Source organism: Diorhabda sublineata, chromosome 3 (genome assembly GCF_026230105.1).
Source record: "Diorhabda sublineata isolate icDioSubl1.1 chromosome 3, icDioSubl1.1, whole genome shotgun sequence".
NCBI lineage: Eukaryota > Metazoa > Arthropoda > Insecta > Coleoptera > Chrysomelidae > Diorhabda > Diorhabda sublineata.
This window is the reverse complement of record NC_079476.1, coordinates 16,245,143-16,259,216: the sequence shown is the minus strand read 5'-3', so window position 1 is coordinate 16,259,216 and position 14,074 is coordinate 16,245,143. Positions and strand designations below refer to the sequence as shown.

At 32.3% G+C, this 14,074-nt stretch overlaps 1 protein-coding gene across 3 annotated transcripts; it reads right to left on the bottom strand.

Moving 5' to 3' along the window:
* Positions 1 to 2,468: 2,468 nt before the first annotated feature.
* LOC130442074 (facilitated trehalose transporter Tret1-like) lies at positions 2,469 to 13,275 on the bottom strand. 3 transcript variants are annotated; one of them, XM_056776068.1, is made up of 3 exons: positions 13,139 to 13,275; positions 5,202 to 5,317; positions 2,469 to 3,808 (listed from the first exon to the last, which is right to left on the bottom strand). In XM_056776068.1, the coding sequence occupies exons 2-3, from the start codon at positions 5,296 to 5,298 to the stop codon at positions 2,493 to 2,495; spliced, it is 1,413 nt and encodes a 470-aa protein (XP_056632046.1). In that variant the 5' UTR covers positions 5,299 to 5,317; positions 13,139 to 13,275; the 3' UTR covers positions 2,469 to 2,492. The 3 variants fall into 3 exon arrangements, with proteins under 3 accessions (XP_056632046.1, XP_056632048.1, XP_056632047.1); XM_056776070.1 differs by lacking the exon at positions 13,139 to 13,275 and adding an exon at positions 12,003 to 12,109; XM_056776069.1 differs by lacking the exon at positions 13,139 to 13,275 and adding an exon at positions 6,887 to 6,979.
* Positions 13,276 to 14,074: the final 799 nt, after the last annotated feature.

Here is a 14,074-nt window from a genome sequence, read left to right as displayed (position 1 = left end):
TGTTATATCATTGATGGTTTCAAAATTTTGATGATATGAGAGCTAAATCTCAATCTCAAGTTTTTTCACAGGATATTTATACAAACATCTTCAACAGTTCTCATTTTTTTCACATACAGTTTTTCCAGTTTTTAGCGGTTACATTCTTAACTTAACCGTCTTTAGAACTTGACTGCTTAGAGTAAGTTCAATATTGTTAGCACGTTCATTAGACTATATGGAATTAAATATATGACTACCAGGAGCAAAGTCAGTATGTATAAAACCTGTGTGAGACCAGTGATGATATCAGAGCAGAGCGAACGCTGAGATCAATAGAGGGACTCATATTATTTGATCACAAGAGAAATGATGAAATAAGGGAGATATGTGACATCCAGGATGTAGTGAGATAAGCAAGAAATCGATGAAGAGAATGGAGAGATCACATGGACAGAATGTCAGATGACAGATTGGCAAAGATTGTAAAGGAAGAAAAACCGAATACATCCCGACATCATCCCAGTGCAACTAGGCAACAATTGATACAAACATAGGACTAAGTCTTAACGTACGATGAAGAAGAAGAAGAAGAACAATTACTTCCTACTTTCTTTGTAGTTTTGTCACCTATTTCGACCTAGAAAGTAAAGAAATTTGTAAAAAAAAATTTTAAAAAAATAGTTTAAACATTGATACACATTACAAAATACCGTGTTCGTGCTTTTTAAATCAAAACAGTTTTGAAAAGTTAGGATGAAAAAGTAAGTATGGAAAATTGCAGATCGCCAGCGACTATTTTGTTAAGCAGTTCTTGCGTTTACAATAGTAGTAGCAGATTCAAACATGCTGCTTCAGAATCCAAAGATTGCAAAGGATTTCAATAAATTGGCGACCATTCGTTTATTTAGTTATTTAATTTCATTTCAATATTTCAAATATTCACAAAATAGATAATGATCTAAGAGTAGAACGTATACTACTCTGAGAAGGCATGCTACAGAATGAGGTTAAACTCTTTTTTCTAGTTCCTGCGATTATCAATTCATTTTTTCATATACTTGACACCTCACTGTTTCTTTTAGTATTTTTGCTCCTAGCAGCACAAAAACTAAAGGTGTGGGGACACAGAATCCCTACATTTTTAGACAGCTTAGAAAGTAAAGTGAATGTTTACTGAGCATGTTATTGTTCATTTCAATTTGGCAGTTGTCAAAGGTCCCAAGTACAAACAATACGGCTCTGTTGTTAAGTTTCAAGCATAGAAAATGTATAAAAAAACAACGACGTTGAATAATTACCAACTTTTATGAACAAAGAAAGAATCTGAAGAAATAGTTTACAGTTAATCTACACTTCGTTAAAAGGGTAATAGCTAGACAAAAAATTTACGATATCTGTCGGCGTGTGGAAACAGGTATTTCGACTGATAAAAGTCAAAATCGGACAGATAAGCAAAAAATGCCAAAAAAGACGAGAGAACCATTGGTTAAGTCGGCCCAAGGAAGAACTGAGAGTCAGTTTGCAAGAAGTGGGCAGAGAAGTCAATAGAAATATGTAAGCAATATTCTAAAGGTACAGAAAGTAGTTCAAGAATCAAGAAAATTGGGAGTTTTCAGTGACAACGAGTTTTCGTCGGCTAGAAGTTTGGAAATCATTATCAAAGACGATTCATATTTTACTTTTGAAGACTGAAACGGCAAATAATGACATTTATTATTTTCAGAAAGGAGAGAAAGTGAATTTAGAAAGTGTACTTTAAAAGACATAAAAACGTTTAACTCGAGTGTGTGTATGGTTGGCAATATTTTCTCGTGGTAGTTCTCCATCATACATTTGTCCTACTATTTATTCTGTTACCCATCATAACATATCAAAAATAGTGAAATAGAGGTCAATTGAATATTTTTGGCGAAATTTGGCTAGCAATAACACATGTAGAATTGAAAAAAGTAATTAGAACCAATTCCGGCAGATTCAGTATTTCATTATTCATTGCAATATTTAAGAACAAAAATTAGGAAAGCGAGTCGACAGGGTGCTGATTCAGTTATATGTGTATAATTATAAGGTACTGACCATTTTTTCACAGAGTAAAGTACAAATAACTAAATGGAACGGTTTGAACAACCTAATTATAAACCATCTTCCATTCCATTTCCCCGTGTTCAGTCATCTATATCAAAAGCATGGTTTGACGATAATTTGACCACAGTGAGCGCTGTAGTCGATTCAGTTATACCCATTATATACTTCGCTTCATGTCAATAAACCGTTTCCAGAATTACCATATTATCATCTTAGAGAGATTTTGATATTTTGTTAGAATTTTTACTCCAACTCAATTATCTTCGAATGTTACAAATACAGTTTCAAACGTATACTAAATATTAGTAAAGAAAATGAGGAAATTACATATTTTTAACTCTTTTCTTCATTTCCAACAACTTTTTTTGGTTTTATGTTAGGTTCATGAAATAACAAATAGATTTAAATTGTAGTATTTATTCCTGCTAAAAATTTTTCTGAATTTCTTCTAAAGTTTGTCCTTTCGTTTCTGGTACAATGAAAAATACGAACGGAATTGCACAAGCAACTACTACAGAGAAAAACCAGAAAGAGTATTCAAATCCAAATATATGGGAAAACTTTGGGAAAATAAATGTGACTAGAAAACTCATAAAAGTCATACAAAAAGCTATGAGCGGACTCAGAAAAAATTTGTACTCTGTTGGAAATATCTCACCAACTATAATCCATGATACCGGTCCAGCACCTATTTTAAAACTGAACATAAATAACAAAATGCTCGTGAGAGGTAACCAAAACAAAAAGCTTATATCCATATTTAGATTCTGTAAGTGAAAATAGATTCCAAAACTGACCAAAGAAATGAATTGACCGATGTAAGAAACTAATAATAATTTTTTCCTTCCCCATCCGTCAACTAATTTTGAAACAAAAAATAACACCAATAATTGAGCAGCTCCTACAATCATAACTGATTTATCTGCGGGAATTGATGACTTGGTTGCAGATAATATGGATTGCTGATAGGAATTCAGTGCGTTAGTACCATTAAATTGTTGAAAAAACATGAGCCCAAAACCTATTAAGAAACTTTTTTGAACTGATCTAGAAAACAATGCATCCGATAGTTTGAATTTACCATTTTTACTCGAAACTGATTTGATAATACTATTAAGTTCATCATCTACATTACTATGTTGTGCAACTTTAATTAATGCTTGATGAGCTTTCGATATATTATCTTGTCTAACATAATCGTATGGACTTTCTGGCATGAGTAATGAAAAAGTTGGGAAAAAAATGACTGATGGTACCAATGATATAATGGCCAGAGTTCGTATTGTGACATAAGGTCCAACGATGAACACGAAGTCTTGAGTACAAGTGATAGTTAAAGATAAAAACATGCTCGTTCTGCCTCGGTATTTAGGATGAGACATTTCAGCTACGTATACTGGTATCAAAGAAAAAACACATCCTGTACCTATACCCAATAAAAATCGAGCAACGTAAAAATGGGTCACATTATTAGCAAATATCAAAATGATATTAGATATTATTTGCGGCAAGGCAAATAAGATGATAGTTTTTTTCTTTCCCAATTTGTTTGCAATTATTCCGGTAAACAGTGGTCCGGAAATAGCTCCTAAACAATGTAAAGATGTTATCCAGGTTATCTCAGATAAAGTCGCAGGTTTCGGAAGCGGGTTGAACTCACTGCCTACTTTGTCAGTTAACTTTGAGATGCACGGAGATGACCAAGCGTATCCTATTCCTGCTAGAATCGTCATCATGTTAACTGAAAAAAAAGGTAGAAAAATATGATTCCTATTTTTGAAAGTGCAAATTTAACTTCAATAGATAATAGTGATCTGTTGATTTGAAATTTCATTGAAAGTTAAAATTTTATCTAAAATAAACGGAAATATAATTGGCACAGTCATTAGAATCACAAAAGAGTCCGTGAGTGAATGTGAATATAATTTTTATTGAAATAATTCGATAATTGTTGGGAAAGTCCTTGTACATATGGTAAGGAAAAATGTTTTATGCTTTAATGTTCCGTTTCTGTTTTGTTTTTAAATTGATTGTACTGTCTGAAAAATATCGAAAAAATCTTCCACAAAATTGCAAAACTGAGTAAACAAAGAATTTTTCTACTCAGATACAAAAAAGATGAGTTGATACCTACATTTCTAAATTTAAAATCATCCCATATAAAATTTACAAATAGTTGTCTGCAGCATGAATATTGATATCACGTTTCATCTAGATTTCATGATAACAGTTTTATTAGATTTATCTGCTTCCAAAATTTTGAGATTTCTCTTTTTATTTATGAATTGCCTCGTTTTAATTATATTTTGAGATTTGATATTGTTTTGTTGTTTGTTTTTCAAGAAATTTTAACTATTATATTGACTATGATTGCTTTGTCAAGAGCTGAGCTGTTGATTTCCTAAATCCTCGATAAAGATTTTTCAACCGCAATGTTGAGTCCCTATCCTATTCTTTCCATATCTTTTTATCATGCTTGCTCAAGTATTGTAATTTTCATCTCTGTATAAAGTTAACTATCAATTCACTCAATCGAACCAATTTCTATTCAAAATACGGCGATAAGTCCAAGTCTTAAATGTTTCCAAAAGTTTGAGTGAATTTTCCATGACCATCCATACCTCTGCACGATAAAAGAGCACGGAAAAGACTTAAAACATCGAAGAGTATTTATACAAAGATCAAGGTTAAGATCATGGCATGCTCGTATCTCTACGCTAGGATCCTATTCATTGTTTATTACAGCTCCTAGTTACGTTAATTCTTCCACTTGGTCTATTTGTACATTATTGACTGTAATTTCTTCTTTTAGTACATTTTGTAAATCAATTATGACTATATATTCAGTCTTCTTTGCATTCAATTTGTTGTTAGTGATTCTAGTAGACTATACCAGGACGGTTTATAAGCCTAGTTTTTCGAACGAGCTGGATATCGAAAAAGTACCATTAGCTTAGCTTTTATGTTGACAAGTTTTTTATCAACGAAGATACTTTCATAAGCGTCCTTTAAAACTTGAATATTTTTCCTAGTACTAATGAAAGAGCGAAGGACATAAAATTTCGGTTAGAATATTCGTTGCATAGTAAACTTATCATTCACCAAGTTTTGATAAGTGGAATATATCTACTTACCAGATGCAGCGACATAATAAGAGAAATTAACTCTATCTTTTTTCGAAGGAATGATCTTTTCCACTGGGATGGACTTCACATCGATAGATTGAGTCATTTTTTTAATTAGTTATACTCTGAAAAAAAATACATATTAGTGGTATTAACAGAAAACGAAATAGATATATCGTTATATATTTCTGTATAATGTTCAAAACCACAGCTAAATAGAAAAGGTTTAATTATTTGAACTTCAATGGAAACATTCCATGAACTAAGATCTAGTTTGAACTTAAATGGATGTTCATACACTATTTGTTTCACTTATGAGTGTACTTCTTCTCATAATGGGCATGTTTACAAGAAAATATGTTGCTGGTAAAGACATGCGCTTTACGTATTTAATTTTCTTGTTTAAGAAGCCCCAAGTTAGCCTATGTTGCTTGTTTCAACGATTTAATAAAATCACACATCTCAAAAATACACTTTTCACACTATTCAACTTTCCATGTTGTATGTTGTGAAACGTATAGTGAGTACAAACTATTCTCAAAATTTTGCACATTTGAGACTTTTCTGTAGGGGCCAAATCATATATTTTTAGATTCAGAACTTCAATTCCAATTTAATCATAATGCGACGACATTAATGATATTTGTAGGCAGAAGTATTGAGAGTATTAAGAGGGTTGTCTAGTTTTCGACCAGCAATTGTAAATAATTCGAAAAGTTCTCTGAAAATGAAACAAATTGAGAACAGAGCTCTCATTAAATGTTTGTTTTTGAAAGGCAAGACTGTCGAGAAGTGTTTTGGGACAGACAACCAGCGATAACCTGGATTCACCTCCACATTCCTGAAATGCAGAAACAGTGGAGACTGTGGCAACAAAACTGCTCCGAGAAAAGAATCTACCGCATTGGAAGAAATAAAAATATATTTTACTTCAGGATAACGCACCTTCTTATATTAGGGTGATCGCTAGAACTCATATTCACTTCGAATTGGTTGACCAGCCATAGTATTCACAAGATCTAACTCCTAGTGACTATGTACTTTTCCCTAACCTTGACATTTCTCTTCTAGAAGGGACATTTTCATCAGACGAAGACATCATCGCATACGTACGCCTATATAGTTAAGAAAGTTGGCAAGTATTATCATTTAGAAGGGCTTAAAAGGTTAGATATTCGCTGAATCAAGTGATGAAAAAAGAGAATGATTATGAAAACAAAATTGTCTTGTTTCTTTGTAATGTCAGGCACTTTCTAAACAATCCTCATTGTTATCATTACTATCAATTTTAAATACTAAAATGTCAATAAGAAATCGAAATGCTTTATTTTGTGAAGTTTTTCGTATTTTTCTACACTCCTTTTATTCATGAGGTGAATTAATAAACATTGAATCTTACGTTCTTGATTTATTTACGCACTATATACTATTTTTAATAATTCACTTATAAATGTCCATTCACAATTTCGTTCTATTCACTACGACTATTTATTTAGAAGTAACTAACTCCGTTCACATAATTATTTGAAAGAAAAACTGTGAATAAACCGTCTGTTATAGAAAAAAATTCTAAAAGGAAACATCAAAGGTGCGTCCGCAATATAAACGATAAAAATCAGTATTATTCAATCAATCAACTATTGATAAATATGATAACATATACAAAGTACATTGAAAATATATTTGAAAGTTACCATATTAAGTTTATGAAGTCCTTTTTTAACTTTGCACAAGAGATCAACCTTCGACAGTTTGCTTTCTATTTTTGAATAAAACATTAGCAATTCGAGTACGAATATAATATACACAGGCATTTATAATTTTCTATTTGTGAAGTTGAGAACAATTTATTTGTTTATCATTATATTTATTTTACTTATATAGATATACATACATGCTCATATACAAATAGTAAACAGAGTGATATAAGATGATGCAAAATCACATTTTGCTCAAAACAGAAGTGACAAACATTGAAAAATTATTCTAGCAGGCAAATTTTTTCCTTGTACACAACGGTTATAAGGTTCAGTTCTGAGAGAAAAGAGCTATAATTTTTTCGAATTATTTTCCAAAAACATGAGCATTCAAAAGTCAAAAAACCACCTTTAACAAAACCGTTTGAACTGCCGATATGTATTATTATCAGTCTGCGTTCCGTTCTGGTTGCTGGATTTAAGTCAGTTGAACAATTATTTAACCTTCAACTACACGTAAAAATACACCATTTACAATAAACATAATGTAAATGACCTTGGGATCCCTTCCCTCACGCTGCGTGTGCATTTAACCTATTACTGTGTCCTTAACACGTTTCGTCAGTCTTTTTCTTGCATTGGCACGTTAGTTACTGATAAAAGTATGTTGTATGACATCAAACAATTTTTGGTAGTATATTTTGATAAACATTTATATTATTTTGCTCGCAGAAAATAACTTTTATAGAATTTTAGGTTTATAATGGTATTTCTACATATATTTTAAAATACAGTTAAAATCCGTGAAAACCCCTAATCATCTTATCGGTGATGAGTTTCAAACTATGGTTTGACTACATGTGACGAACCTGAGGATGAAGAAGTAGTTGGAAAATCAAGTACCTCTAAAGATGAGCTTATCGAGGAAAGTGATCATGACACAGAATCGGAGCAAGAATTTATTGTAGGCAAAGAAAAAGAGGAAAATAGTGAAATTACAGAAGAATATTTTCTGGGTGAAGATGAAACGTGGAATAAAAATCCACTTACTAGTAAATATAGCAAAGTCAGTGAAAAAATATTGCAAAAACCTTTCCTGGCCTTAAAAGTTGTGCAACATATATTACTGATAAAAAACTGCTTTTGAAATGTTTTTCACGGATGATATTAATCAAAATATTGTCAAATGCACAAATATGAAAATCAAAAAGTTGAGAGTAAATTAAGATCGACCGCGAGATGCAAAAAATACAACAACAATTGAATTGTTGGTTTTTATAGGAAAACTAATTCCAGTTGGAGCTAAAAAGCAAAACCATACACATTTTCTTGAACTTTGGACCTCAGATGGCACAGGATCAGAAATCTTTAGAAGTTGCATGAACTGCAATCGATATCTATTTTTATTGTCTGTCATTAGATTCGACGATAAAAATACCCGAAAAGAAAGACAATTAACCGACAAACTTGCTACAATTAGATTCACACTTGATCGATTCGTAGAAACTGCTAAAATAATTATAGTTTAGGCGCATAAAATAGATAAAATTCTGATTTCCTTTAGAGGACGATGCAGTTTTATTCAATATATACCAAATACACCGGCGAAGTACGGTCTAAAAGTGTTTGTATTGTGCAACTCTAAAACTTTTTATATCAGTAATTTGGAGGTTTATTGTTGTCAACCATGTTCTGCAACCATGGAAAGTGAAGAATCGAAATTTGACATGCGACAATTGGTATACAGGCTATTCTTTAGCCTTGAATCGTTTAAAAGATAAAACAATTGTTGGAGCAATGAGAAAATATAGAAGGGAACTGCCATCAGAGTTTTAATCGAAAGAAAAACCAAAGAAATCTGGTTGTCTATCTTTAGGTTCCAAAAAGATGTCACTATTGTGTTATACATGCCAAAAAAATAGAGTATTTATACTTCTTTCTACTATGCATGATTCTGCAATTAACCTTGAAAAAGAAGCCGGAGATTATTATGGACTACAATTTGAATAAAGGTGGGGTGGATATATGTAGTGCGCGTATTCTATGTCTAGGAGAACAAGAAAGTGGCCACTGTCGATATTTTTTCAACTGTTAAACAGAGATGGAATAAACAGCCCAATTTTAGATAACGCGATACGCATTAATGATGCTTACAAAACTAGAAGACGTTTCCTAAAAGAATTATCTATATCACTCATGAAGCCACATCTTTTTAGATTAGAGATAAAAACATTACCTCCCGATATTCGTCTTTTTTTGGTGTTTTTCCTCCGGAAGGCATAAGAATAGGATGACAACCATGAAGTGTCATGTATTTTAGAGACAGGTGTGTAAAGAACATCCAAATACAGTAATTACTTGTCCTGAATGCAACAATAACGGAGACATCTCAGATGCAATTTAGTGTGTAGATGTAATAAGCTTCGTAAGGTATAATTTGTGTAAAAATGAATATTTTGTAGCTTTTTTATATATTCAAAGATTTTCAATTAGTTTTTATAATAAGTTTTGATACTTATACTTGTGTTGAAATATTAATCGCTTGCAGCTAAAGGTTGAAAAATGCCTGCTTTAGACTTGTAACAGTTTAAAAATTGCCAAAATTGTCCATCATTGATACTTGTTTAATCTAAAAAAAATATGGATCAATATTCTTTTCCGCCAAAAATTATTTTTCCCAAATGCTCAATAAAATGCTTCGGCTCAGTTCAGGATAATAGTTACCACCTCTAAATGAAAACGCATGCTTGTTCCTTCGAAGTCTTTGTAACAAAATGATTTTTTATTTGAAATTTTGGTTTTCCACAAAAAAATCAACACTTCCACATAATTGTTTGTCTGTGAATTATTCAAAAAAATTAAATAATATTGTTTTTTGATTAACTGTTAAAGGAACGATTTTTCAGTGTTAACTTAGCTCTTTCAAATTTTACATAAGCATACTAAAATTCACAATAAGTACATTGCACTTTGCAAGCTGCAACTAATATAGACTGTTAAGAAAACACAACTTGGACCTCTTTACTATCTTACTAACTTAAAATCGAATTTTTGGTGAAATTTGTCGTTAAGAGATTCTTGGAAAATTAAAGAAAAAATTTTGTTGGAAATAGATCTTCTGATGCGACTTTGTGATCGTTAATTCACAGGGCTTAAGATAACGAGACTGGGCGCCTAGAGGGCGCCTTAGACCACTTAGTGGGATAAAAAACCAGTAGTGCGTTGGGTATCTAGATAACTTTTCTATTCACGTCTCAAAACACGTCACTATTGTAGAATTTGTGCAGTTTGAAACAAAAGTGTTTTTTTCTCGTGCCGAAAACCATATGTGACGAAAAACATGAGCAACGTATCAATTTCAAATTTCTCGTTAAATTGATAAAAACTCCCACTGGGTACTATAAATTGTTGCAAGAGGCCTATGGGGACAATTATCTATCTCGTGCGTGTTTTTGAGTGGTGTAAGCGCTTTAGTGAGTGCCGAGAGAGCACTGATGATCAGTGGCCAGGTTACCCTGTGACCGTTTCAACTCCGGAAACAGTGGCCAAAGTCAACCAAATTGTGCGTTCAGATCATCGAATGGGCAATTTTACACCAGGAATTACACACAACAATAGTCTGTGCGAACTTGGTGCCAAAAAATCTGACTCCTGACCAAAAGCTCTTGCATCAACGGGTCTGCTCAGATTTTCTTGAAAGGCTAGAAAAAGTAAAAAAAATCTGCTTTGGAAGAGACCCGATTTGAGTCGATGGACGCGGTGAAGCAAAAAAACGGCAAGGCTCTCAAGGGCACTCATCAAAGAAGACTTCCAGCACTGCTTCGATCAATGGAAAAATTGTATGGAAAGGTGTGTGGCGAGGAGAGTGAAGTATATTGAAGAGGAGCATTCGAATGTAGAACAATTTTTATAATAAAACCCTTTTTCGTAACCAATTTCGTTGCTTAATAGCCTCCTATTATTGTTCTGTATAGTTTATGGTTATGAAAGACCAATAACAATCCATATTAGCTCAGATGTATCTATTGAAATTTCAAGAAATGTTTAGTTATATTGAAAAATATTCAGAATGTCCATATAAGTTTTAGATCAGTGCGTACGTTTTATTACTCTCTGGTTAATGAGAAAGAACTAAACATTTAGAAAAATATATGAGGTGCAAAAATACTGAAGTCTACTCATGCTCGAACGTATATATTTTGAACACCTCAATTCTAAATTTCAAAGATGTAACCCGTATTTATTTATATTTTTACTCAATTATACATTGATGTCTATTTCGATAAATTTTTTGTGGTTTGCTTGAAGATTGAACAAGACCAATATTCTTCCATTATTTAGATCTATCACATATTTATCACTGAACTCACAAATTTTGAGACAATTGGAGATTTATCTATTATTTTCAGTACTATTAACTTGAATAATTCTGTGTTAGCATGTTATAACTGAAACATATACAGCCATGCTTCCTAATGTGGGGCCCAATTCCCACAGGGGAGCAATTTTATTGTAAAAGGGGCAATTCGGAAATGGACTCGACACGAGTTCAAATTGCAATGCAAGATTTCCGTGCCAAAATTTAAAAAAAGCGAATTTTAAAAAAATTACGGTCAATGAATATGTTAACGAGACCAAAATATCAACTGGGATTTTGGTGTTATCTTCCCTGTGACAGACGGCAGGCTAGGAGCGGATCCCCGAACGCGAATCTTACTCATTAACACAGTTGCTCGCAACCCGATCAAAGAAGTTCAGTTTCTTGAGAGCGAAATATTTTGAATCATTGATTTTTGAGATGGAAATGAAACATCGGCAACTTTCAGCATACGGTCTTTAATGACATCACCATCAATGAAGGGTTTTGATCTTTTCGCGATTTATAATGCAATAATAAAACTTGATCTCTGGGCATCTTCCTTCTCTGTAATAGCTTTAGTAAACATCGATTGTTGACCTTGAAGTTTAGATTTTAAAGATGACAATGTGTCGATTCTTATTTTTTCAGTGTAAAAATCGAATTTTGACTTATGATTCGTATCATTATCTCTCTTCGAATTAAACTCTTTACAAACAGCTGCTGTTCAATTACAAGTCAAATACATTGGTTTACCTTTCAATTCTTTAAAAAAGTGTGCTATTTCCCATTTGGACTGAAAAGTTCTGCACTTACTATCACCTTCACGTTTTTGTGACATTATGTCAGAATTGTAACATTTATGGAACTCGACATAACAATTATGGATATGGCACGCGCACGACACAAAAAAATGCACAATACCTTCACAATCACTACTTCGCAGTATAATTAAAATCCTTCCCCAACCGAATCACTTCGATTACTCGACTCAACTGACTCACATCGCACCGACGTATTCGTTTTATATGATTAACGAAGTTTCTAGTCTAAATTAGGAATACGTGAAATATTCTATCGTTCTCGACAAAAATATTAGGATATTTCTAGGCACTTAACATCCGCAGACTTGAGAGTACCAATATTTAAAACATCCGTAGAGAAATCAAATGAAGTCTAACAGCTCTAAAAAACATGATTCTTCTTTCTGTGACACATTATGATCGGGGGCTTTATAGATACGGCCCAGTGGCCGGAAGTGGCCCGCGGGCCGTATCTTTGACATGACTGGATCAAACCCTCGAATCTAGAGGACGTTGTATTGCGACGACATTTTGTTAAAATCTTACCTCATTACTTCTGAAGAGTTAGAAAAAACAAATGTATTAACAAAGATTATTTTTTGCTCATTTTGTCAGATGCAGCAGCGTATATCAAAAAAGCAGGTGTAAATTTGGAAATCGTTCGCCCCACCTCAATACATATCTTGTCCTTGCTTTTATAAGATTATTAAAGAGATTGGGGAACATTTTACATTTGTGAATAATTTTATCAAAGACACGGAAAGAAATTTCCTAAAAGCGCCTAAAACGGTCCAGTTCTATGAAGAAAAATTACCGAATACTGCTCTTTCGTCTCATTACAACATAGGCTGGAAGCCGCTTCATTTAATGCGAGAATTTTTGACAACTATTTTATGTTTGATAGATTTTTCAATTCGTTACTGATGTAAACAATTATTCAAAAATACATAGAAATAAAACAACTTTCGTTTAGAAAAACTAATTATTAATTAAGTAATTAGAAAAACGCCTCTAAAAATGTTATAGTGACAATATTTTCTCAACTTATCACAGTGGTAATAGAAAATTGTCTCAAACTATTAAACTTACTCATAAATCTGCTAATTTTCGATGTTATTTTGGACCGTTTCACTAATCATCAGCATAATGATAATTCTCTGCTGATATAAAAAACACTAGTATTCAAAAATGTCCATACAATATTTTAAAAAGGATTCGCATTGTTTGGAATCCTATATCTTCAATATCCATAAATACATAGAAACTGATAGTAATCTTTCGTTGACTTAACAGATCTAGAAAATTTATTTCCTCTCACGGAGCGAAACGAAGAAAGCTAGAGATAATTATCAATTATTAACCGAGAAGTTTATATGCAGTTAAATGTACAAAAGATCATCAAACAAAGTTTATTAATTGATATAATTCCATATTATAACTGTCCCCTTATTTGTTAGCTCTAGAAACTTGAAAAATCGTCCGATTCCAATACGCTTTTCTTAAAATGGCTTCTATGGCTAATTTCCAGAAAAAAAATAGAAATAGAGCAGTTTCATTACTTTGAACACACTCAGTTACATATTATTGTTAATAACTTTTTTTCGAGTAAATGAATGAAATTATACTTTTTCTCAATTTATACTAATAAATAGTTTCACAATTATCTTTTCATGCATATTTCTATTATTTTGTCGAGAGATCATTAAAATAATATGAGAAAATATATTTGGAACGAAGCTGGATCATATTCATTTCAAACCTAATCTAACAGGTTAAGTGAGATTAAGCTAGGTTATGAGAATCGATGTGAAAAATGTCTTCATCTCAGACTAACAGCTCACGTTTTAAGGGAACTGATGAAAAAATAAATCTCCATATATCTTGTTAACTATGTACGAAGAAACTTTTTCCATTAAAGATAAATTGTGAATAAAAAAAAACATGCGACAAGCTGGCAGGTATACCGCAGGCATTTTAGTTATTGAACCCACCCTATGAATCATTTTCTATAATCTGACTTGAACA